The sequence below is a fragment of the Carassius gibelio genome, chromosome B19 (genome assembly GCF_023724105.1).
Source record: "Carassius gibelio isolate Cgi1373 ecotype wild population from Czech Republic chromosome B19, carGib1.2-hapl.c, whole genome shotgun sequence".
In the NCBI taxonomy this organism is placed as follows: Eukaryota; Metazoa; Chordata; class Actinopteri; order Cypriniformes; family Cyprinidae; genus Carassius; species Carassius gibelio.
In genome coordinates, this window is record NC_068414.1 from 15,009,256 (window position 1) to 15,035,493 (window position 26,238).

Here is a 26,238-nt window from a genome sequence, read left to right on the forward strand (position 1 = left end):
GAGCAGAGGAGAGGACGGAGCAGAAGCCAATAAAAGAGTAACAGACTGCACAAAAATAGCCTGTTTTAATTGGGAGGAAGTGGGCGAAAAAGCTGGAACAATGAGGAGGAAGAAAGGCATGTGATTAAAATGCCGGAGGTCGAGAGGGACCCCACCTCACCTCGCCTCACACCAAGCACTCGCACAGTGGCAGGGACAACACAACAAGTCCCGCATGCTTCCCTGTGTATTCCCATGCAAGAGGTCAAGTCATTGTTACACAATGATAATGTGGCTTCTCATCCTGTGTAGGGCACAGTCAACTTGTAGCTACAACAAACATATGTCAAGCAGAAATTCTTATCAACCAATATTATATATATAGCCTATATATATATATATATATATATATATATATATATATATATATATATATATATATATATATATATATATATATATATATATATATATATATTATATATATTTTGTTCAACTGTTATATCTATCTATCTATCTATCTATCTATCTATCTATCAATGTGAGGTTCTCGTGACAGAATGGGGTAATGATGCCACATGGCTGCGCAACAGTGCTGTAAACATTCTTTCTACATCTCTCTCTTCTCCTCCTCCTCCTCCTCCTCCTCTCACACTGTGTCATTCCCTCTCAGCTCTCTCCTCCTCCCACCTTGAGCTTCACGCCGTTGACTGATCCAGCACTCACTGGATGTGCTTGAGGGGAGAACAGCCTTCAAACATAGATGTGCATCACAGTAACCCGCACCTTTAATTTCATTTAGTAAAATAAAAAGTCGAGTTTTGTAGATGCAAATGTGAACGTGGTTTTTACTCTGATTTCACTTTTTTTGTGTGACATCGCGCTCATACTGAGTCAAATCTACACCCGCTGAGATTTTGCCCATCTTATCCAGTGGGGACACGGACAAGGACATGCTCAACAGTTTTTAACAAAAGACGGCTCAATACTCATTAACAAAGTTTCCAAGAAATTTAGCTACATGCGCGCCAGGAAAGGGAAATATTTCCTCTTTGCGAATCCCGTTTCCTCAGAAAGAGGGGAGCTCGAGGAATCATGCTGGTTTCTGTGGAGAGGGTCTAAAGTTTCGCTCCTGTAAGTTGGATGAGTCGGTTTGAGCTGTAAAATTAAACGTGTTTTCTCTGAGAAAACAGGAGTTTTGTTGCAGCATTCAAGAGACACGGATTTGAATTTTTGGAGGAAGGCTAGGATTGCAGAGGGATTATGACGCCAAATGACGACCTGATCTGTGGTAATATAATAATTGAACTATTTATTTATTTATTTATTTATGTTTACCGTTAAATTATGTTTTATATCAAAACTGTGTTTTAATATATTAGACTACCTAGGTTGAAGGGTAAAGTGTGCTACGCTGGTCTGTTGCACATACACTTGCTTATTATCAAACGATTAACTACGACTTTTAATGCGCTGCTTATTAATAGTAAGGTAGTTGTTAAGTTTATGTTTTAGGTATGGTTAGGGATGTAGAATATGGTCATGCAGAATATGTGCTTCATAAATACTAATATACTGGGAATAAGCAATTGTGAGAATTGGTATACTAAAGTGTTATCAAATATATTTGATACATGTACTCCTGAAAATATGTTTGTTTGTTTGTTTTTTCGTAGCAAAGCCACTAAAAGAACCATTATGGGTTTCCCAAAGCACCTTTCATAGAACAGTTTATAAGAGAAGCATTTTTTTTCTTAGTGTGAAGAACCTTTCGATTGTCAGAAGAATCTTTTCCCACTGCAGAACCTCTGCTTATTGTTGTAGCTGTTTTTAGTTGTACACAATTTTCTCTTTTCATTTCTAGTAAGTAACTTTGTGGATGATGGTCATTTTCAGTTCTGCTGAAAGTATGTCTCAAGCGTGTCTCTGTCTTCTCGTTTTCCAGAGTCTTAGTCCTTCCCATCCATTTTGAGAATGGAAGTGTTCCAGATCGGGCCGCTGAGGCTCGCTCTTCTAGTTCTGCTGAGCGGTGTGTCATTTGGAGTGGTTGAACTGGAGCCCCTCGCTCAAAACCAGCCTCAGTCTCTCAGTCCCCATCCGCCTCAACAGAACATCACCCTGGCAGTCATCCTTCCTCTACACAACACTGAGTACCCCTGGGCATGGCCCCGGGTCGGCCCTGCTTTACACTGGGCCCTGGACAAGGTGAACTCTGACCCCAACCTGCTGCCAGGCTACCATCTACAACTGGTCTTCAACAGCAGCGAAAACAAGGAAGGAGTTTGTTCGGATTCAGTGGCTCCTCTCGTGGCCGTGGACCTGAAGTTCTCATATAACCCCTGGGCTTTCATCGGGCCGGGATGTGACTACTCGTCCTCACCTGTGGCCCGTTTCACCACACATTGGGAGGTTCCGATGATCACAGGTGGGGCGAGAGCACTGGGTTTCAATTTGTACTCGTCCATCACCAACATCGGCCCAACGCACAAAAAGCTGGGCGAGTTTGTGGTCAGGATGCACCGGCATTTCGGGTGGCACAAACATGCCCTGCTTGTGTTTAGCGATAATAAGAACGACGACCGGCCGTGCTACTTTGCAGTGGAGGGGCCGTACACACAGATGCGCGAGGACAATATCACGGCAGATGACATAGTGTTTAATGAGGATGATGAACCCGTCCGTTATGAGGTGCTTCTCCGGGACATCAGCCAGAAAGCCCGTGGTAAGTGTAACATGCGTTGTACTTGTTACATGTCATTTATTGTGGCACCTTCCACTGAAAACTACTATGTTCACACAATATAGTTGTCAATCCCAGTTGGAACGATACACACCCTTGTGAAAAAGAAGTGTGCTTAATTGTACTGAATTCGCACTTGGAGTGTACTTTGGATCTTAAAAGTATGTTTTTCATATCATTTATTTATTATTTATTATAATATAGTATTTAAATAGTAAAAAAGGCCACTTAAAGAGAGTACACTTTTTTATGCACTTTGTAGTAAAATCAAAAATAAAAGTTTATTTTAAAGTGCATTTAAAGTTTTAATACACCTTTGAAGAAGACTTATTTAGATGTGTTGAATAGCATACTAAAGCACATGTGAAGTACTCGATTATAATTGTAAATGTAGTGTGTTATTTGATATTAAATTGAATGTAAATGTACAAAATTGCTGCTTCATCATAACAAATGTGTTAATCGAAAATATGTAATCAAATGAGTAATCTAAAAATACAAAAGAAGTATTATTATATTATATTTAAATATATACTTAAGACTTACTTCAGTGGGTCAGTAACACTCTCCAGTTTATAAATGTACACGATATTAAATATTTATAACACAGTTGTGTCTAAAAACATTACATTCGGTTTATTCTTTTAAAGTTATTTCCATAATAAGTACTGTTTTTAAAAGTATTATAAAGCGGGTTTTTTTCACAAGGGTATGGTTGTGTTTGATTATGAAAGAAACTTGAATTATAATCAGACTCAATGCTTGAAATATAAAGTCACAGCTGGTTTTTGAGAGCAAGTTGAGTTAATATGTGTATGAAAAGACCTGCTGTCGTCACATCATTGATATTCAGTACATGTTACATAAGTCTGGCTATATCACTCCTGCCTGTCACTAATGTGAGTGCTACAAACCTCTAAGGTTGTGACAAATGTAAAAATATTGTGAGGCTGGGGAGTTTGGAAAGAGTTGGAACCCGTATTTTGAAATGCTTGGAACAGTTGAGAATAAGAATCAAATCCGCGAAGACAAGAAGTTTTGTTATTTGCTACAGGTATATGGTTTTCTTCCTCTGTGGTTATATGAATTATTCATGAGTAAGAGAAGAGGATCGTGTCTGATGCCTGTCTGTGCAGACGTCATTTGATCCATTTTATTCACCCTTTAAATATACAGGGCGATTTGAGAGTCACACCTGGTATAAATATGGAATATGGTCTTAAACATAAGTTTACATCCAACCAAATAATCTATTAGTAATGGGATTGATGGCTCAGTTGGATTGAAAATACTTGATAACTACACCTCTCCCAATAGATCTGAATAGAATTTCAATAGGACTGGAAAGGGTGGTGCAGACCTAAAGTAATGTGTTCAATGGAACATATTTAAGCAATAAACGCTTAAAATCAGATTGGATTCATTCAGATTAATGAAAATGAGGGCATGCAAACATAACCATTGACTCTATGAACGCAGCCGATTGGTTTAATTGTGAAAAATACAAGCTGTAGCATTTTTTATGTGGCTGGAAGGGTAGGGTGGTTACAAAATACAATGTTAAAATTATTGTACAGTTATGCAATTATAATAAACTAAAATTAATTGGTTGAATATGACAAATTCCAATTACAAAAGTACACCTATTACATCCTATAACAATGTGTGCTTAGATAAGAAAAGAAGAAGAACATTAAGTTTGACTGCTAATGCAAATATTGAGAGAAATGTGACTGACAGGTTTATAACGAGAGATTTATTACTCGGGTCTGTCTGTGAGCTGCCACAGGTCCCGCACAGGTGAACAGAAACAGGAAGCAGAAGCCCCTCGAGCTCATCCGTGCCTGAGGCTGAGAAATGAGTTCACGCAAGCACAGCTCTGGAAACAATTAACTCTACCTCGTCCCCGTGCCCCTATTCCCAGGGTCTGACTGAAACAACAGAGCATTTCATAAACGTTTACGGGTAATAAAATCCAGAGAATAGGAAAATTGGAGAGAGACAGAGATATACTGAAATGTCGAGAGGGGAAAGAGGGCAAACGGAATAATTTTGAGAAAATGACTGGCTCACTGTTGGCTTCACACACCAGGAGACATAAGAGTCAAGGTCGTCTCTTCTTCAGGGACAGAATAAAAAGAACCGGCAGACAGGTGGAGACTGATAGATGAGAGTTAAAGAGCTGTGAGAAGGAGTGTTTGTCCCCTCACTCTTATTCTGCTGTGTTTTGTAGTTAATGGAGCAAAATTGGTGCATCGTGATTCAGAATTGATCCATAAGAATTTGCAGTTATTGTGAATTATTTTAAAAAAGCACATATAGGACAAAGCATTATGAATAAGTGATGTGTACAGCAGTCTAAATGTGGCTCACACAATGCATTTGTAGGATCTGTTGCACATATTATCATTCAAAAGGTGCATTTAACATGCAAACATACACTTGAACCTTCAGATAAGTGTCACAGCCAAGTGAATGGAGATACACTTTACAACATATTAAAGAAAACCAACAGTCATTGTTGTGTGCCATGACCTCTATAGCCCCTTTCACACTGCACGTCGGAGCCGGCAAATTGCCGGAACATTGCCAGGTCGCCTTCTGTGTGAAATCAAACACCTAGACCTAGTAACATTGCCGGGTTCAATCCCGGAATGAGCACTGTGTGAACAAAAACCAGATCTAATGGTGTATCATAGTGATGACTAGAGGTCGACCGATATATCGGGCCGATATTTGTCATTTTTTAATATATCGGCCGATATCCGTGTTTAGTAGCGCCGATTTAAAGTCAGGCACATCGGCGGGCAGCCCCGTGCAGTGTTGCCAACTTAGCGACTTTGTCGCTAGATTTAGCGACTTTTCAGACCCCCATAGCGACTTTTTTCCAAAAAAGCGACTAGCGACAAATCTGGCGACTTTTTTTTTGACAGACCTTATTTAGTCTCTGAGACTCTCCGACACTGCCGCACGAGCTCTCTCTCTCTCTCTCTCTCTCTCTCTCTCTCTCTCTCTCTCTCTCTATCTCTATCTCTATCTCTCTCCCTCTCCCTCTCCCAGCGTGCACACACGCCTCTCTCTCTGTGCATCTGTTATGTTCGGCGAGCAGAGAGGAGCAGCACTTTCAGTTAAAAAATATATTCTGTTGCTTTTAACTCTATTTTACATACAAGTATAGCCGAAATCACAGTACAATCATTATCTTAATCTTATGTGTATGTGATTTCATTAGACATTGTCATAAATAGGATTTGAGAGCTGGTTATGTAGTCTTAATGGACCGCGTTTCATTCATTATAATATTAATTCCGTTGTCGGACAACAGAAACATTAAAATATAATAATTAAAAACTTGTATTGAAAATTTTAGCTGCCTTAAAATGCATTACATGAGCACAGAAAGGGCAAGATAATATGACGCACTTATGTCATGAATATGCTAATTAGTGTGTGACGTCATCTAGCGACATTTAGCGACTTTTCAGTCAGGGTTTAGCTACTTTCCATTGAAAGAAGTTGGCAACACTGGCCCCGTGTTATTGGCGCGGTGGAAAGTGCTGCTATTGCCACTGCATGTGAAGCACCCCAAGCCAAAATTTTTGGAAGATTCAACAACAGACCTGGGAGATAAAGGTAGTCAGAGAATTTCATTCTGTAAATGGGGTTGAGAAGTTGGCAGCTCTCACAAACATTGCAGCGTGATTGAGGGCTTGGAGAGACAGCTGTCCTGGAGCTGCCCAGAACGGTGAATAACATGTGTTCGGAAGCATGGTTTGATGCAGACAATAACCAGTTTTCCATCCAACTCATTTGTATTTAGGGAAGTCAACATTTGATAATTTCCATGATCGATTGTCGTTTAAATTAACGATCAAATAATAACCTTAATGCCTGCAAAATGCGTCTGCAGCGGTATTATTATTATGTGCAAAAGCCACTTGGAAAAAAGCTTTCTCACCCGAATTAAAGGGGTTTTAGTCTGAATAAAATGCTAGTAGCAGGACTGTAAAATGAATAAATGTGATTATGATCATTTGATAAAATAAAGAGAGCGCGCCATACGTTTAAATTAATTTTACATTGTTGACTGTTTCCCGTCAAGGAGACCGCGTCTCTTTAAATGGTTATATTTTAAAACGCAACTGCAATGTTTTCAAATGACACTATAGTAGTGGTGCAACGGATCATCATTGATCCGTGATCAGTTCGGATCAATATCTTCGGTTCGGCACACATGTGACCCGCGGATTGATTTATGAAAAAAAAAAAAAAACGTTGCGCATGTTCAGCCCACACTCAGTGGTCATGGCGAGCGGAGGAACGGAGGAGCTTGAACGCCCCGCGCATTTTGGCTTCCCTGTCAGATATAATGATGAAGGAAAGAGGTTAGAGCGAAAAGATTGTGCCAGATCTTTATGAACATGAGAAGAAAAAAGTTGTGGATGAACTATCCCGAGCATCCTCTGTTGCGCTCACGACAGACGGGTGGACGTCCAGGGGGACAGAGAGCTCTGTAACTGCTCACTTCATCACAGCAGACTGAGAGATGAGAAGTCTGGCTATTATGTTAAAAAGAAGATATTATGCCATGTGCACTAAGTTGATTTCATATATTTTAATTTAATAATTTAATGTTAATAAAAAAAAGACAAAACGTATGTTTATTTGTCTTGGCCTTTTTTTTTTTTTTTTTTTTTTTTGCTGATCCGAAAAAATGATCCGATCCATACGAGGACGAGCGAGCGCAGGTTTGACTAGATGTATTTGTAGGTTGTTGCTCACGTCTCGTTCTGCACATATCCAAATGTTTCCATATGTATCTGAATGTTAAACTATAATATTTTTTTTTTTTTTATGTAAACTAGACAGAATATATCATCCTCTTCACATGAGCAAAAACGTCCTTGGCATAACAGCAGAGAGGACCGGTATACGGTCTATTTAAACTGACCAGTGTAACCTTTTATAAGTTTGGTTGACTGTACTTTATTTTAATAATGAACAGACTGCGATGTAAGTTTGAAATTAGAATGCATTTTAGATGTTCTGTGTCATTTATACCAAACACAAATGTTGCTAGTTGCTAGTGTGTTTGCACTGCAGCACTACTGTTTATTTATTTTTATATTTTTTTATATATTTTTCAGTTTATTTGATTTTTATTTCTAAAATTTTATTTATTTAAATGTATATTTAAGTTTACATTTATGTTCCAACAAACTTGAAAAATTCTACTTGATAAATGTAAATGCTCTAAAACTTTTATGTAAATGATTGACTGATGATTGGCTGAATTGATATTTAATACTTGGTCAGTTTATTGATTTGTTTGGTTTACTTTGGATAAATTTTTTATTTTAATACCGTGCAGTGCACTAAATTAAGATTCAAGAGATGGTTCAAGTCAGTGCTCAATAAATGATAAGTTTAGAAAAAATTAGTTGTGGATCCACTTATTATTAGTGTGACATTTTAGCATGCAAATCAAGGGGAAATCTCCAAGATATCGGCCCTAAAAATCGGCAGCACATATCGGCCATTGGCTGACCCTGACCTCTAAACATCGGCATTGGCATCAGCTTTAGAAAAACCCATATTGGTCGATCTCTAATCCCGGTTAATCAGTGTGAAAATGCAAAATCTAGCGACCCGGGAAAAATTGCCGGAACACTTTATCCGTGTATTTGCCGGAATCGCAGTGTGAAAGGGGCTTATGTTTAATGGAAGTGTTTTTTTTTTAAATCATGATACGGGAAATATATGTAAGCCTGTTTCTGCCACTCAATACAAAATAAATAAATAAAAAGCTAATATAGACCCAGATTGGTCAAAAGATATGTTGCACAAATTTAGATTTTAAACCTTCAAAACTTATTGTGCACAGTACTTCTTGTGCACAGTTATATCTGTGAATTTTGTTTTGCTTTTGTTAAAAAAGATATGCTAATCTTTATCATACACTGTAAATTGCATTTTGTTAACGTTGCTTTAAAGAAATCTTGCTGATTTATTGCCTCAGAAAAATCTAGTTAAGGTTCCTGTACTTAGATTCAAGGTATATTCAAGCTTTCATAAATTGGATTTCAGTGTGAACCTGTAGTGGTAACATTTACATATTAAAGTACAGGTTGTAGAACCTGCCACGAGAGGGCGCACTACCAAAACAATAACATTCGCGTGGTTTGATGATGCTTAGAAGGAGCGTGCAATATCACAATTTTGATTTACCACACAATCCTGACTTTTTTCCTTTCTTGGCTTGAGTTTGTTTTACCTTTTTTCCCCCGAATTGTGAGTTTATATCTCGTAATTTCAACTTCTTTCTCTGATTTGTAGTTTTGTGCCAGCGTTTTCACTTTTTTCCTCTAAATTGTTGGTTTATAACACACACTCCAAAATGTTTAATGCAGTGCGACTTTACATCTTAACATATGTATCGCACTGCGAAATTCACACTGTGATATACTTTCAGATTTGTGTATTATGAGCTCATAATTTTTGGGGGGAAAAACGTCTGAATAGCAAGATGTCATTTGAGAAATGTGAGATCTAAACTCACACACATAGGGCCTCATTCATGAAACATTAGTAATTATGTGAGTAAATTCTGAAAGTTTTGCGTGTAAACCAGATCTCCCCAAAAACTTTCCACCAGATTCATAAACGCTTGACAAACAGTTATCCACAAAAAAAAAAAAAAAAAAATCCCAAACTTATAATGATAATGCTAGTGCATCGAAAATTCAGTGCCATCATAATTTTGCCAAAAAGAACACTGAACTTTAATGCCCCATTTACACGTGTTAGGGGCAGGTGTACATTTCTTTCATACCAACTCATATTTCGAACAATTTACACAAAAATTTGTTCTGCTTGTGTTTCATGAATGAAGCCCATAGTATGTACTATTTAGGATGGGTAGTATGTGAAATTTGGATGCAATCTAAGACAAGTCCATAGCTGTGTTAATGTTACTCCAGACTGCATGTCTCGCCAAGTGCCAGTGGATTCAGCCAATGCTTCTCCTATCTTGCAGCATGTACCCGAGAAATAGCTGCTGTGTGTCTGAATGTTGACTCCCTATCTGTGTGAGTAATTGCTGTCTTTCCAGAACGATAGCAGAGTGCTGAAAGAACTGTGAGTGTGAACGGTCTTTAGCTGGGGCGCTCTGTGCTCAGACGGGGTCTAAATCTTCAGCTGCTGTGCAGGCGATTAAATGAGGAGAGGATTGTTAGATGGCCACCAGAACATGGCATCTTTTAATAAGGCTCTCCATTCCTTGATCTCAAAATCACACACACAAATGCATGTGAACATGCATTCGGACACAATCACACTCACGTTTTTCTGAGTTCAGCTGTTCATCTACTGCGTGTAGTATCATGAAAATATATGTCAGGATATGGTGACATACAGTATACGATATTCTGATTAAATACTAAAACAAGTCTTACAAGTCTTAAATCAGTCATTTCTTTTTTTAAATGGTATTTATTTTTAACAATTAACTGTGAATAGGACATTCCTGCGTTCTCACTCACATGTGCAATTACAGATGTTTAGCACAGTTCTAAAAATACATGCTCACTGTGCTCAAGATTTAGCAAAGATTGACAAGCAGTCACTGGTTTAAATAATGGAATCAGCCCAGAATCCCTTGTGACTTTTGTTCTTCTTGGCTGTGGTTTATGGTTTTATTTTGGCTTGTATGACTCCTGTTACTTTTATTGACCTTGTCATCCTGCCATTTCTCTTTTTGAGCATGCAATTTGCAATTTTGAGCATCAGTTTGCAGGCATAGCTGACACAGAGGTGGGGGGTGCATTTGAGAAGGATACTTGTAAATGTCCTGCGGCTTTGTCCTCATCCACTGAAACTAATACTGGTGTTACGGCTACACAACGATTGTTTGACTTTTATAGAGTGATTTTAAATAAATTCATGCTGTTCTCTGTGCGTGCATAGACTTATAGACTTAAATACACACCTACTTCATTCGTTTTATAACAACACAGTAATAAGCTGCATTATTTTCTTAAATAGCAATATTTTTTACTTCAAACTTATACATTTTAAAACAGTTTCAGAGTGATGATGCAAACTGATGTTAAAATTAATAATAATTGAAATAATACTTATTGTTAATTTTGACAGTACTTTTAGTTTTAGTCATAGTCTTTAGACTAAAATTCCATTTAGTTTTTAGCTTCATTCTAGTTTTAGTCGACTAAATCTACAGTAAATTTAGTAGACTAAAATCGAATGGGTTTAGTTACAGTGCATTTATAAAGCATTTTTCTAAAATTTCCAAACTCATTATATATAGGTTTGATATAAAGGTTTTATGACAGACGCCGATATAACTGCGGTGACACACAACATGCCTTTATGTTAATAAAATAAAACCATTTCTCATAAAGAACCAGAACATTAAATACCAATGGTTATAGGCTAATAATGCATTCTTAATAGCAACTTGTTTACCATATTCTTTATTCTTTCAAGCAGACATATTTATTTATGTAAAGAAATTTAGATTAATCTTTAGGGCTACTTAAGTTTTTCAGTCAAGAGCAGTGTGTGATTTTCTGTCTTTCTTTATTATTTGATTAACATCAGTGACTCGGACAATAGCAACTAAATTAGGCTGCTGTCCCTTTAAAACCCAATGCACAGCTGCAATGGATGCAATGTAGTGAAACACATTCTCCCTACTGTTTATGTTCATTTAAAGACATAATCAACTGTGTTTACGTGAATACTCTTCAAAACAGACAATTCAATGTCATATTGTGTGTAATTCTCCGTTCATGCGACGTGAACGACTCGTGCTCTGAAACACACTCTCTGTGTGTGTTTGCTTTAATGTCTGCACTCAGAAAACCAGACCGAATTTAGTTCTCTCTTGCGATGTCAGATTTATTCGTATGTCTGCTCTTCTCTTACTCCCACATATTGAGATTTTTTTTTACATTTTATGTTTAATATTAGTTCTGAAGTTCTGAATGAATCTCTTCCCAAACTAATATTTTTATCTTGTTTTTATTCATCGACGAAAATGTCAATAGATTTACATCATAGTGTCGTTGTCGTCATTGTAACTCTTTGTAACCACTATTAACATAATATATTGTTACTCCGGCCTAGTTTCCCTGCATTACAACACCTGTTATGTGTGCAAATGTCATAGCACTGTTTTCATGACAATAGAGTGAATTTTCACTGGGATGAAGCCTTTCTGTTGACAGTTGTCTTTTTTGTGGCTTTCTGATGTCTTGAAGGAGTGATATGTTAGGAGTACAGGAGCTTGGAGGTTTGGGTGCTGCTAAGCCTCATTGTGAGCGTCAGTGCACTGGCTGCGATGTAGGCGTCGAGCTAATTCAAACGGCATGCTTTTGTCCAAGAGCTGGATCACATCCTGAATTTGTGCCATTTGTGTCAGTGTTTACCCCCACAGCGCTGTTTACTAAATCAAAGCTGCGATTTGTGTAGAAAGAGAGAGAATGAAAACGAGAGCATGTAGCATATAGTTTCCTGAAGGAACCTGTGGTCTTATCACCTATAATGGTGGAAATAGATCACTGTAATTACACACATTGTTTTTCTCACATTGTCACACATGATAGCGGGAGCATGACACAAATGCAGTTTCTTGCCAAGGTGTTCGAAGTGGTTGTCAGTGTATTGCTAAATGGTTGCTATGTGGAATTTCTGAACTGTTGTCAGGTGGATCCTTACTGGATCTAGTCCAAAAAACAACAACAAAAAAACACCTTCATGCAAATTTTTTGTTGTTTTTATTATTGTTATTATTATTAGCCATATGTATTCAGTTTAATAACAACACTGTAATACGCTGCCATTTTTACTTAAATAGCAATATTTTTACTTATTTTAAATAAGTATTCAATAACATGAAAGATAAAAATAATAAGGAAAAGAAAAGAAAAAATGTAAAAAGTAACTAGAAATTTTGAGCTTGCTTTAGTAAAAAATAGTAATGCTTCCAGTCTTTACTGCTTCCAGACACTTTTTTGTGCACTTCTATCTGGATACCGATACCGATACCTGGGCTCAGGGTATCAGCCGATATCGAGTACTGATCCGATACTTGGGTGCGTATCTGTATATACAGCTGTATATACTACTAGCCCTGTGTAAATTGCCCTTAATAAAACATGAACAAATACATGGTGAACTACTGTATTTATTACAATATTTTTATTATCTGACATGAATTTGACAGTAATATTGTTTATTTTCTTAAGCGAAAAATAACTTCAAATGCAGCCAAAAATCTAACACTGCAAACTAAAAAAGGCATTTTAATTTTACAATATAACTGTTTAAAAAACTGCAATAAATAAGTCTAGGAATATAACAAATTATATTTTAATCAGATAATCTCTTTACAACAAAACAAGTAAAAAACAAACAACCGTCTAGGCATAATAATTATTATCAATAGAGATGCATTATTATTACTACATAGAGACATAGCTAAATCTACTGTAGGCTACAACAGTAGCTTAATATATTGTCAGTTTACTCACGTTAAACCGAACATTTATTTTGATGAGTTGCCATGAAGATCTTTGATTGTCTGTGTTTATGATATGACAGTTTCTCAAATGAAACGGTGACGGTTTATGCGTTCGTATCCTCATATAGTGACACACAGCAGAGACTACAAAACAGCGAGCTCCCGCGCATCTGCGCCCGTCACCCACGTGTCACCACCCAGGTGTAATATTTAAAAAGTATTTTGCAGTTTAATATTCACAGACACTAGTATATATTTGGCTACAGTTTGGAGCCCAGCGCTTAGACTAACACGGAAGCGACTGAACGCAGCTGAAGGTAACGAATATACTTGGGAGACAGGAACTTACTACCGGTACTACAGAGACAGATCTTGTTGCATCCCTAGTCGCGTTTTACTGTCTGGTTGGTCCAGTCTGAAATACTACTAAACAGTGGACACACTGCTAACCACTGATCTATAATATAGAAGCGGCTTCACTTTCTGTTGGCAGTTTAGAACGCGATGAGCAATCCAGTCATATATAGATCAGTGCTGCTAACGCGTCTTCATTTCTTCTTCGCTGCTCTAAACAGGGGTTGCTTGTGGCAACACAGCACAACTTCCTGTGTTTGCAATGCATTCTGAATAGCGAAGAAGAACCGTGCAGCGGTTAGGCAAAGCTAGTGGTCATAACTAGGTCTTGAAAATGGTATCAGATCGGTATATGGGTTCATGTACTCGCCGATGCCAGAATTTGTTGTGGTATCGGTGATATTTCCAATACTAGTATCGGAATCGGAACAACTCTACTCAGAGATAAGCTGAGCTCCACACAGCACTTCAGCTGGACTAACACTTTCACAATCTCCTTGGCCGCAATGATCGAACGCCACTGAACAGGAACCAGTTTGTTTCCATCGCGACAAGGAGCATCTGTCCAAATGCACAAAGGCGAGTGGGTGTGACGAGACCTGTCACCTGTTGACTGAATCGTATGTTTTCATGTAACATGAACCAGAGCTGTCGTAAAAAAAGATGCACACGACCATACACGCAAACCAAGACAGGTGCCACCCATCCACTCACAGCAGGAACACTTCTACATGCCTCAATATACACACTGTTCACTATCAAGAAACAGTTCACTGTTCACATTATTGCAACACAAAATAAAACCTTTGTTGCTTTTATTTTATCACTAAGATCTTCTTAATGAATCACAAGGGCTTTTCCAACAAGTCATGCATGATTGCAGTTTCGAAGCACTGTATTTAATGTGACACAGAGCTGCCATAACTCTTTTCTCCATTTTAAGGGGAAAAATATTCAGAACAAACCAGCTGCAGAATGATAAGTGTGAACTGACATTTCCAGATCTCACCCTCTGCACTGTAATTCATAAAGATGGTGTGGCTTCCATTGCCAGCTGGAGCGCTGAGCTCATGTCAGTCATTTAGCTGCTGATGATGGCTTGGGTTGGATGCCGACTTTCAGCGTGATGATCTGAACTTCACACGTTGAGGTGTTGATGCACTCATTCTCATTGGCATTCCTCAGACACATTCTTGCATTACACATGCTGTTCTTATATCTGATAGTACATATTGCATAAAGGTTAAAATGAGCTTTCATCATATGCTCATTCTGATGCCATTTGTGCCATTTTTTGCTTGTTTTTTTTTTTCTAAGGCAGTACAGATGTGGCATCCAAAAGCTTTTCAGGTAATTACTCAAAGAAAGTATGTGTGCATAAAAGTACATCCTGAAACTGATTTGAAAATATAGGATAGTGGGATATCACAGAATAATCTATGCTGCCTTCAACAATCAATCAGATGGAGATATCTCATTACACACTGTGACTCAAACTTTGGATTTGGAAAGGCATTGCTTGCATAGGCCGCATTTTTCAGCTTTCAGACTCAACCAGAATGGCCTGCTTGAATATGGATGGTGAGTGCAATTGTCAGTCCTTTTAAATATTCTTCATTGAAAATCTTGCCTTTGGGCCTTGCTTTTCGAGTTGGTTCATGCCTCTGCATATTGCACCTTGGCATAATGACAAAACACAGGAGAACCAGTGTGTAATTTTTATTTTCTGGTGTATGCATGCATTTTTTGTGTGTGTGTGTGGGTTAACGATGCCAAGGCTTCTTTTTGAGCATCTGTTTTATAAGTCTGAACATTTAATATAGGCCACAATAGATGCAAACATTGTATTTGGCTATGGTTTCATATATAGGAACCCAAATATAATACGGATCAAAAGTTTGGACAAACCTTTGGAAATCACTGAAGATTTCAAATCACTTGCTCCCTTTGTTATCACTGAAGTTGTCAATGAAGTCAGTTCAGCTGGGGGTCAATGATTTCTACACTCTCGTGAAAAAATCCCAAAATGATCAATGAAATAGTGTACACTTCACAATTAATCTCATTTACATTGTGTTTACACTTTGTTGGTTATTAAAATTCATAACATAAAAAAAATATATATATATATTTACTGTGGGTGCTAAATTGACCTGGTAGTCGTACTGCCGTTACTACAGATAGACTGGTATGGTTACATTTTTAGAAACTGCATTGCACAAAAGAGTTCATATTAACAGAAATTGTTATTTTCAATCCTCTTCCTCTGTCAGAAATGGTCAGTTTTAAGGGTCTATAAGTTTCTTTGTGAACTCCCCATTAAACTGTTCCTCATTTACAAAACACTCAGACTAACAAATAATCCTGTCACAATCCAGGACACCATTAAAAATAATCCAAACGGTTGTTCATGACCAGTAGTGGGAAGAGTACTGAAAAATCATACTCAAGTAAAAGTACTATTACTTACCAAAAAATTTAATGTGAGTGGAGTAAAAGTACCTGTCCTAAATACCACTCAAAGTACGAGTAAAAAGTAGCCCCTTCAAAAGTACTCGAGTAGTGAGTAGTGAGTATTATGCTGTGACTTATTCCACCTTATACCCTGTGAAATAAATATGTAGCTTTATAACAGTGTTGTTCTCTTTTATGGACGTTTCTCTGTAAAAAAATAAAAACAATTACTCAGAGTTTTATTTTTGACTGCTAGGACTGAAAATCCAGGCATGTTATATTTGAAAAAGCAGCCAATAATCAGGTAACGTTTATTCTTGCAGCTTAAAAAAAAAATATATAAAAGAAAATAATAATAATAATAATGCAAAGCATTGTACATTAACAATTTAACTTAAAAAGGTTACGTTAACATGCATTAACCAACAAGTCTCTTAACATGAACGCAGACTTGCAGAGATTTTAATGTAGGGGCCGACAACAATCCTACATTTTGAATTTGTTCAGTTTTACAATGAGCTGATTCTCAAAATTTGTACAGTCCAGCCTTGCTCGTTTAGGTGTAAACAGCTGCCCAGCACAACTAAAAAGGTGCTCGCATGCTGCAGAGGCAGGCAAGGGTGTGTTCAGTTTGAGGCTTAGCTTTTTCACCAAAGGAAACGAGTGAAGCAGTCCCATCTCTTCTGAGGCACAAGCCAAGTACCCATCCAATTCAGATGCAGTTGGAGAATGAACAGTCTTAAATGGAAGAAAAGAAGTCATCCTCGTCAGAGGCATCATGCTGTGAGTCGTTTTGCTGGGTGTCCTTAATGGCGTCAAGATGATGCAGGATGTAATCCATCCCTACCATACAAAAAAAATAGAAACATTAATAATAATAATAGCGGATAATGCTGATAGACAAACTACAGCATGTTTACTAGTGTGTTATGGACTTTGGGGTTGTCATGTTCATTTTAGAAATGAAATAAAGCTGTTTACTTGCTACATAAGCACTGTTGCATTTATCCTTGTCTTTTCGATCATAGTTTCATAGTCTGACTGTGCTACAGTAGACAAGTAAATAAATACTCAAACCAACACCTTAACGCCACAGAAACCCATAAAGTAGTGGAACAGTTACAAGTGGGATAAGTGAAATGTATCCATGACTCCTGACATTAAAAATCGAAATAAAATTCTGCATGCTCTCAATCTTGAACAAAACGAGCATCAAATATTTCATCAGATAATGTGTATTCATGAACAAAATAGAAATCTCTTACCTGCTTTTATGATGTGGGCCTTGTCAGTCCATGACGTTTTGAATTTTGGAAGAAGAATTGTGGCACTGATGAGTTCCGGATCTTCCATAAACTCCCCAAAGCGCTTTTGTAGACCCTTCTGCAGAGCATGAATAAGGGGAAGACATACCTTGATTGAAGCCTCCATCTTTTTGAGCTTGGAATCAAGAAGGTAGATGGTGGGAAGCAGCCACCCCATCTGAGTGTTTGTTTCGGACTGAAGGATGTTCAAGGCCATGGAAATAGGCTTCATCACAATGCAGTATTCAGAGAGGTAAGAAACTTCAGCAGGATTTAGCCTATTTAAAAATGAAATGACGACAACAACAAACAACGTCAAATCTAAACAAACAACTTAAGTATTCCAATTAGAACACATGGAGATTGAGCAAACAGACTTACATTTTGATTTTGAGTGCTGCACATACATTCCGAAGGGATGCTTCTCCCTGCTCCTTCAGGATCCGCATTACCCTCTCTGCCGCATTGTACATTGAGTTCCATCTTGTTTGGTTGGGCTGAATGAACTGCAGCTTACATTCTTTTTGGACGATCTCAGCATTGATGGCAGACCGGCTGGTTTTATTGTATAATGCCTGGCATTTCGCAAACGTTGAATGGGAAAGCTTCTTATATACCTCACTGCTGTCCTCTGCCTTCGAAGCATCCACAGTAGCCACCAAATTAAGAAGATGACACGCGCAACGCTGATGCTTAGGTAGATGATACTCCAATCCAGTGTTAGTGTTTAAAATGGAACAGGTGTCCTGAACCTCAACTCCTTCTTCATTTTCCTCACTCTCCAGTGTCACTGCCTCAGCAGAGTCAGCACCAATCAACTCTTGCGGATTCTGTTCACCATACACCTTAAATGCTTTGATAAAATTTGATCCACTATCAGTTGTTGTTCTGACTATTTTTTCTGAGATGCTATATTCCGAGTGGATGTCATCCAGGGTTCCTGCGAGCACATCAAATGTATGTGATCCTTTCAAATGTCTAAAGGCAATGGAAGCAGACCTTCTTTCCAGTGTACATTCATCAATCCAGTGTGCAGTTACACCGATGGAACTCCGTTGTCGTGCTGTCCAACAATCAGTTGTGGTACCTATATAGCTGACTTTTGCCATCTCAGCAATGATGTTCTTCTTAACCTTTGTGGCCGCTTCCTCAATTCTCAGCTTCACAGTTGGTCTAGATATAACTGTACAGCCAGGTTGCATTGTATGGATTAGATTTTTAAATGTTGGAAGTTCAACTACGGTAAAGGGCTGAAGGCTTTCGCAGACAAATTCAACTACAAGCCTGTCAATTGTGGACTGAGCAACCTGCCTGCACGACATGGAATAGTCTTTAATCTTCATCTGTTTCACAGCTGAATCATTCTGTTCTTCTGAGTTCTTTCTTTTCAAGATGCATTCATTGTATTGCTTTATTTTTGATGGATGTTTTCTCTGTAAAAAGAATACACTTCAAAATTAAGTAACATCTTACACCACTGATAAACTTTTGCTAGCATTTAAAAATAAACATTTATATATAAAACTGATGTTTTATGAAAGTTATTTGCCATTCATAAACTACAATTTTAAATCGCCATGCAAGAACACATTACATTAACATATACATCTATAATTAAGTCTACAAAAAGTAGGTTAATGCGTTTATATGTTAAGCGAAATGTGTGTAACTTAAGGGGCATAAATCTAATGATAAGTTAATGCTTAATGCACTTTGAACCCAGCTAACAAGCTAAGGGTGTCCAGCAGCTTGCGCCTCGAGTTCGTGCAACACTGACAAAATACATTCAAATTGCGCATTGTATTCTGCAGTGTATTTAGTAACTGTTTAAAGCCATTTTGCGATTTAAGTCATTATACATAGGCCTACAGTATAACCAGCAACAACCCTGCTCCCTCTTCTCATCAATGACGACGACTGACGAGATAGTCTTATTAAGCAGTCGTTGCTTGTGATGATTTTTGCGTCTTCTCGAACACGTCCATACTGCTGCATTAATAAAATGACCGTGCCTTCACTCCAAGCTGGTTGCTAATCGCTAACGTAATTGTTTTTGGCCGAATAATTTCGGTTGCCTGAAACATTCGGTGCATCCCTAATTCACATTGGCTCATAAAACCTAACACAGTTTTATTTATGCCCCCCACACTATATTTGTGACGTTTATTATACCATTTAACATAAATATTTAAGATATGATACTTAGCAAATATGAAAAACTTACCTCGATGTGCTTTTTTAAATTAGAGGAAGAACTCTTGAATGCTGATATTCAGGGCCGTTTGAATGAATTTGGGGGCCCCAAGCAAAATGGACATAGAGGCCCCCCCGATTTTTTTTTCTTCTAATAATATGACAGCACATACTTAGTTTAAACTCTGGGCTGTGCAGGATATCAGCTATAATTATAGAGCTTGTGGTACCTTGTGCTTTATAGAGGAAACATCAGCACTGAGAAGTGATGCATCTGTTGATGTTGAGGATGAAGTTGATGGTGTAGCTGGGAAATAATTGAAACAAAAATTTGAAATTACCTGTGAAGTACGTTTTACCATTTCACTGTTAGCATATTGAAAGAGGTCACTATTACCAGCTCAGGGGTGCGTTAAATGAACAACTAAGTTTCCTTTTTTAGATTTTTTTTTTTTAATGCATAGAATGCAATGCATACATAAAAAAAAAAAAAAAAACATTTAATTATTAATAATTGTTTCTCTGTCTGTACTACTTGTACTTTGAACAATGACAATAAAGTTGACAGATGAATTAAGTGCATTTAAGTGCCATTCAGGTGGGTTTTTAAATAAAGCATTTTCTGAGATGCACATTAAACACCAAACATTAATTTAACTTTTAATTATTGAAAATTAAGCAAACTAAAGTTTTTTTTAAGAGCACTTCTATAGATGTTGTTCATGCGTTCACATTCTTATTTAGTGAGACATCAGACGCGAGACTGAAATCACCGCGAGCGTCACGCGCTTCAGTGCATCTTCAAGGATGACGCGCTTCTGCTCCTTTCATTAACAGAGACACGCAGAACATGCAGGATTCATATTTAAACAGACTGTTCCTGCTTAATATTTACAGATATTAGTCCGTATCGTGGTTTGATGTAAGCCCAATGACCTATTTTTAATTCATTCATTCAAAATTTGGCAAATTACGTGTCATTCTGCGTTAAACTGTAAATTCCGTTTTTATGACTGGATTCCGCGATTCTTGCAATCGAAACACGCCATGACGTTCTCTTTATGTTTGCCTGAGCCCTCAAATAAAAACGCTGCTGACTCCTAGCAGTCTGCGATTTCTGATCTGCGTTTTCCTTATCCCGTTAAAAAAAAACATATTACAGTAACCATATTCCTTCCGTTCGAAAAAAAAAAAAGCAGATATCACTTGAATTGGTTGGCCTGCTGCTGTCAGCAACAACTGAGAGGGGCCCCCTTGAGGGGGATCCCGATAACAGTGTCATTACATGTTACTGCATTGACGATCAAAGGGGCGCTCACACAGTGTCGTTGCATTTTATTCTTAACCAGTCGTTGTCTTGGGGCCCCAGGTCAGCTCGGGGCCCCAAGCAATTGCTTGGTTTGCCTGCCTTGTTGCGACGGGCCTGCTGATATTTCAACCGGTCTGGGCAAGCAAAGTAGGCATGACATAACGACACAATTGCCCTTCTTCGCCTTCATTGTAAAAAGCTCCTTCAGGTATGGCCAAGGATGCTGAAGTGCTGTATTTGAGTTACTGCATGTTGAAGCATCTACCACACTTCCTTCCTCCTCCTCCTCCATGATTAAACTAAATTGGCGCCAGGTGTTTTGAAGTCTGTCTGATGCAAGTTTTCTATGCGCGATTTGATTGGACGGGAATCACTGGGCTGATTATTCTCCTTAGCCAAACATCATTGATAGGAAAATTAAACAATGTAGCGACTACAGGTTGAGGCAAAATAGCGCAGTAAAAGTACCGATACAGCACTAAAAATGTACTCAAGTACAAGTAAAAGTACACTGTTTTTAAACTACTTAATAAAGTACAATTCCTGAGAAAAAATAGCAGGTGTCAGCCATTTATCGAGTGAAAATCAGTGGGTGGGGCCTATGGTGATGTATAAGCGATCATATGCAAATACATTTGCCCATGTGGTGTCACTCATCTCCCAATATCCAAATAAGCTATGTTTGGAGTTTAGTTAAATAAATGCTTATGCTTATATATATAACAAGGATGTTGTACCCTCGCAAGATGTTTTAATTATACAAAGACCTCTTTTTTGGCAAAAGAAAAATTAGTTTTCTCATTTTAGTAAATCACCTAAGTATCTGCTTGGTAATGAAGTACCTGTACTCATGACTAAAGAAAGAGTAGGTGTATCCAAACAAACTTTAGCCTATAATCATTGTAATTTATAAGGTCTGATAAGGATGTCCGTGACTCCTGTTTGGGGATTCATCAGGCAAACAGCTTGCACTTTCATTCATTTCCCATAAAAGAGCCCATCTGTTGCCTCCACAGACCCAGAAAGAGCGGATGTTAATTGTGCCTGGTTGTTGAAACAAGTAGAGTTTGTTACCCTTTTCCAACAGATGGGTTTGTAAACGCAAGGTGACTGGCACATGAAAGCAGTCATTGTGATTTCCGGTCTGTGCCAAAAGCCCAAAGACCCATGGGAGGCTCACAGAAAGGAGAGGTGCCTTCTGTGCAAACAGACAATCTATAGTTCCAGTCAGATCTGATTGGAGGTGTAATTCATCAGAGCCGCTTGCCCCTCCTGCCACCTGAGCACAGTCCTGGGTCAATGCAAACTGCCTTTGTCTAGTCTGGAATGTTCTGATTACCAAAAAGCTTACATAACAACAGATTTTCTTCATTATAAATGTTATTATAATTTCACTATTTACCTTTTGCCAATTTTTAAAGATTAGGAATGGGCTAATACTAAAATTCTAGCCAATACGATAAGCTCATAGATATTTTCATGGTTGATAAATAAATATTAATACTATATTATTTTGTCTTAAAAAAGGAGAAAAAATATTTAGTACAATAGATAATGTATTCCCGCCTACCTCTTAGTGTGCTGTTCATATGGAAATGAACAAAGGTGAGCCAGGTAATCACGTACACGCCCCCGAGAAATGACATAAAACGTAAAGAATCATCATAGAAATTAAAGAGCCAGTAAGATGAAAATTCTAAGCTTCCTATCACTGTTTATAAGTCCTGCACAACAGGTTTAAAACATCCAAGGTTAAAAAACATTGTCATTTTGTCAAAATATCATTTTAAAATTACCTCAATTCTCAGAGATCCCCAAACGGTTTGCGCTAAGCTGTTCAAAAGATTCAGTTTCCTTAAACCCCACCTTTCGGTAGCATACTGTGTTCTGATTGGTCAACTGATATAGTCAGGTTTGATTGGTTGTTCCGCACACAATTTCATGGTAAACAATGCGTTAGCATCTTTTTGGGGTGAATTATCTCTTATTCCTCTCATCGCGAAGCAAACAGTAAATTAAAAAACTTGAACAGTCTCGCTGCTTTTTCTTCTGTGTGGGTGTATTCAAGCCGCGCGCTTCAGTTTGAATCTGAATAGCGCGTTCAGCGCGGGGGCGTGGTCACATTAGATATAATGAAGGGAGACGTGAAAAATTGGACATCACGTTGTTTTCATATGGATTACTTTATCACAGAATATTTGTTTTCAGCAGCATATTCTTGTTTAGTTTTAAAAGTAGACATGTCAAGCTTTCTATAGATATCTCTCTCATGTCTCTTCGTTGATTATTCACGGAGTTACACTTCATTTTAAAGACGTGTTTGTAAATGAAGATCAGCGCAGACAAAGGCTACGAACAGCAACGAAAAGGGCTACTTTCTCCTCAGAGGAAGGACATGACTCAGATGACGAATGTTTGCACTTTCATATGATGCTGTGACATCTCTGTTTGACCGTACAGTTTTGGGCTCTGGGTACCATGTATACATGGATAATTTTTACACTAGTCTCAAGCTCCTAAGAGACTTGTTTGCTTTGAAGTTCGGCGCATGTGGGACTTACAGAGACAACAGGAAAGATTGCCCTCGGAATTCAGCTAACTCACCCAAAAAACCTGTGAGGGGCTCCATCAGATGGATTCGAGACAAACATCTTGTGTTTGTGAAATGGATGGACACACGAGAGGTGTCTGTCTGCTCCACCATCCATGCTGCTTATACAGGAGACAATATGCAGAGGAGCGTGAAAACACAAAATGGATGGAGGAAAAAGAGTTTTCCATGTCCTGCACCTGTGACTGCCTACAACCAGCACATGGGGGTCGTTGACCTGTCTGATCAGCTGTTACAATACTACAGTACACAGCACAAAACAATGAAGTGGTACAGAAAGCTCTTTCTACACTTCTTGGACATTGCTGCCACCAAATGCTTTTATTGTACACAAAGAGCTTTATCACACCATGACCCACAAGGAGTTTGTGGAAAAACTAATTGCAGAGCTCTGTGGTGTGTCACAGAAAATACCACCAAAGCGGACCAGTGCTGACCATGTGCCTTTTCCAGGAACTGAGCAGACCTCAGATGCCACTACTGGTGGCCGGACTTGTGTGCTTTGCAAAGTAAAGCCTGGTAAGAGGCAGGACATGTGATGTGCACTTGTGTGTCTAGGTGACGTACACGCGCGAGAGATCACTTTCGGTGCTTTCCGAGCTTGCGCAGACTAAGGCCGGTGACACACTGGATGCATGGCGCAAGCGTCTCAGCCACGTGGCATGTTGGTTTTTAATTCGGCTCCCATGTTAACAGGTTAGAGCTTACAGACCGCCTGCGTGAGACGCCCTTTTCAGGCGCGGCTCGAGCTGCGCAGAAAACTCGTGCATGCTAGAAATAGAACCGACGCCTATTTTTACCGCAACACGCACGCGTGTTGGAAGCGTTTCCAGGCAAAATATAATAGGAAAATGTGTTTAAATGTCATTTTGTACACAAATAAATATTACTTCATGATATTTTGATATTTGAAAGTCTATAGGTTGACATAAATTCAGATATAAATTTAATAAAAAAATAATAATAATAATTATCGATTTTCAAATATTGCACCTGTCAAACATAATCTATTTCGCCTTCAATACTTTTGACGGTGTCCTTTATCAGTAGGCGTAGGTGTAGGTGTGTAAAAAAAAGTTGATATTGTTGTCATGAAGACAAGATCCTGGTCTGTCAACAGTCTCCCTCTACAGCAGCAGCGCGCCAGGCACGGTTCTTTTGTGTAAAGACACAGAAAATGCGAGGCAGCCACCACACTTCTGGGACACTTCAGACACGCGGCGCTCATGCCAAATTTGGACTCCTCTGTGCATGCTCTTTGAGGTGGTGACCATAGACTTCCATTACATGAGTCACAGACAAGAACGGTTTGACTTAAAAATATCAAAATGGAAACTACTGCGGAAACAAAGACACCTTCATGTTGGATGCCCTTGAGGTAAGCTAAAACATACCAAGATTTAATTTGAAAGTGAACTATCCCTTTAATTTCATTAGTTCCATGATTCATCTCCCCCCACCTACAAATTATTGGGAAAAAAAATTAGATTATTTACTAATAAAATATATTTTGAATGAAAAATGTCCCCGCGATAAGTGGTGTACACTTCAAAGAATTAAAATGAAAGGCGGATGGGGTTGCCCAAACTTTAAATTGTATCATTGGTCTTTTATTCTGCTCTCGGTTAAGAAATGGTTTGATCCTTGTTCACAGTCCTCGTGGAAAGTAATAGAGCAAGAGCTTATTTCATCAATTCGATTGCAAGTTTTTTATTTTCTGGTCTTACATATAGGAAGTGCTCATTACATTATGGACCTATACTTTCCTACACTGTAAAACCGAACAGTGAAATTAATCAAATGAAATTAGGTAATTGCACTCAAATAATAACGAAAGTTCATTGGACTTAATTTAAATAAGTTCTGTTAACTCAAAAATTTGTTGTAATGAGGTGAACTTAAAATTATTGTGTTTTCTAGTTCCCAGCATGCTTTGCAACAGAAAACAAGGAAAATAAATGTAGAAATTAAGTGTTATTTTGTGTGTTTTTACACAAGATTAACATAGAGGGACTTAAGTTAATACATAAATGTTGTGTTATATTAGATTTTACAAAGGTTTATGTTATGTTGGATTTGTAGTGTTACCGTTGTGGTGAAGAGTAGAGCCTGTGGTTAGACTGAGGATGGACAGCAAAAGCTTAATTTTGAGTGTATTTCCCACATTATAGGAGTTGAAAAATAGATAAAATTATGAGTGAATTACTCCCTAATTATAAGTTCAGAAATATAATTATTTAAGATAACTCTGAGATAATTTAAGGCAACTGGAATTAAATTTTTTAAGTTTATGTAAACTTAAAACATTTAAAAACATCACTTAAATGTTTTTGTGTAATCTGTTACAAAATATTTTTTGAGTTCTGTGAACTTATCAGGGTTTACAGTGTATGCTTTCCAAATATTTAAAAAGACTGAATCCCTTTTTGCTTTTAAAACTATATGGCATACCCATACTCCCATATTGTGAAATCTGCTTTCTGGTGGACAACCATTTGTACAGCCAACTTGGGCTACAAAAGGTGTTCTAACACTAAAAGACATAAATGGAGTGAAATCAATTTAACATTTTCAAGACTTAATTGAAAGATTTAACATTTCCTGTAACACTTTACTTCTATATTTTCAACTTTGTTCTGCATCAAAATATCAAAAGTTTCCTTGGGGTAATAATCTTCTAATTCACCCAGTAGTGCAATGGATACAAAATGCACCAAACATAGGAATTGTCTCTTATTTTTACTTTATCTT

General features: G+C 37.9%; 1 protein-coding gene across 1 annotated transcript in view; it reads left to right on the plus strand.

Moving 5' to 3' along the window:
• Positions 1-685: 685 nt before the first annotated feature.
• The window catches only part of npr1a (natriuretic peptide receptor 1a), a 123,445-nt gene continuing 97,892 nt past the window's right edge, over positions 686-26,238 (plus strand). Inside the window, exons 1-2 of the mRNA XM_052584333.1 lie at positions 686-1,270; positions 1,925-2,701. Of these exons, the coding sequence (XP_052440293.1) occupies positions 1,954-2,701 (748 nt within the window). The 5' untranslated portion in view covers positions 686-1,270; positions 1,925-1,953. The remainder of the gene's footprint in view (positions 1,271-1,924; positions 2,702-26,238) is intronic.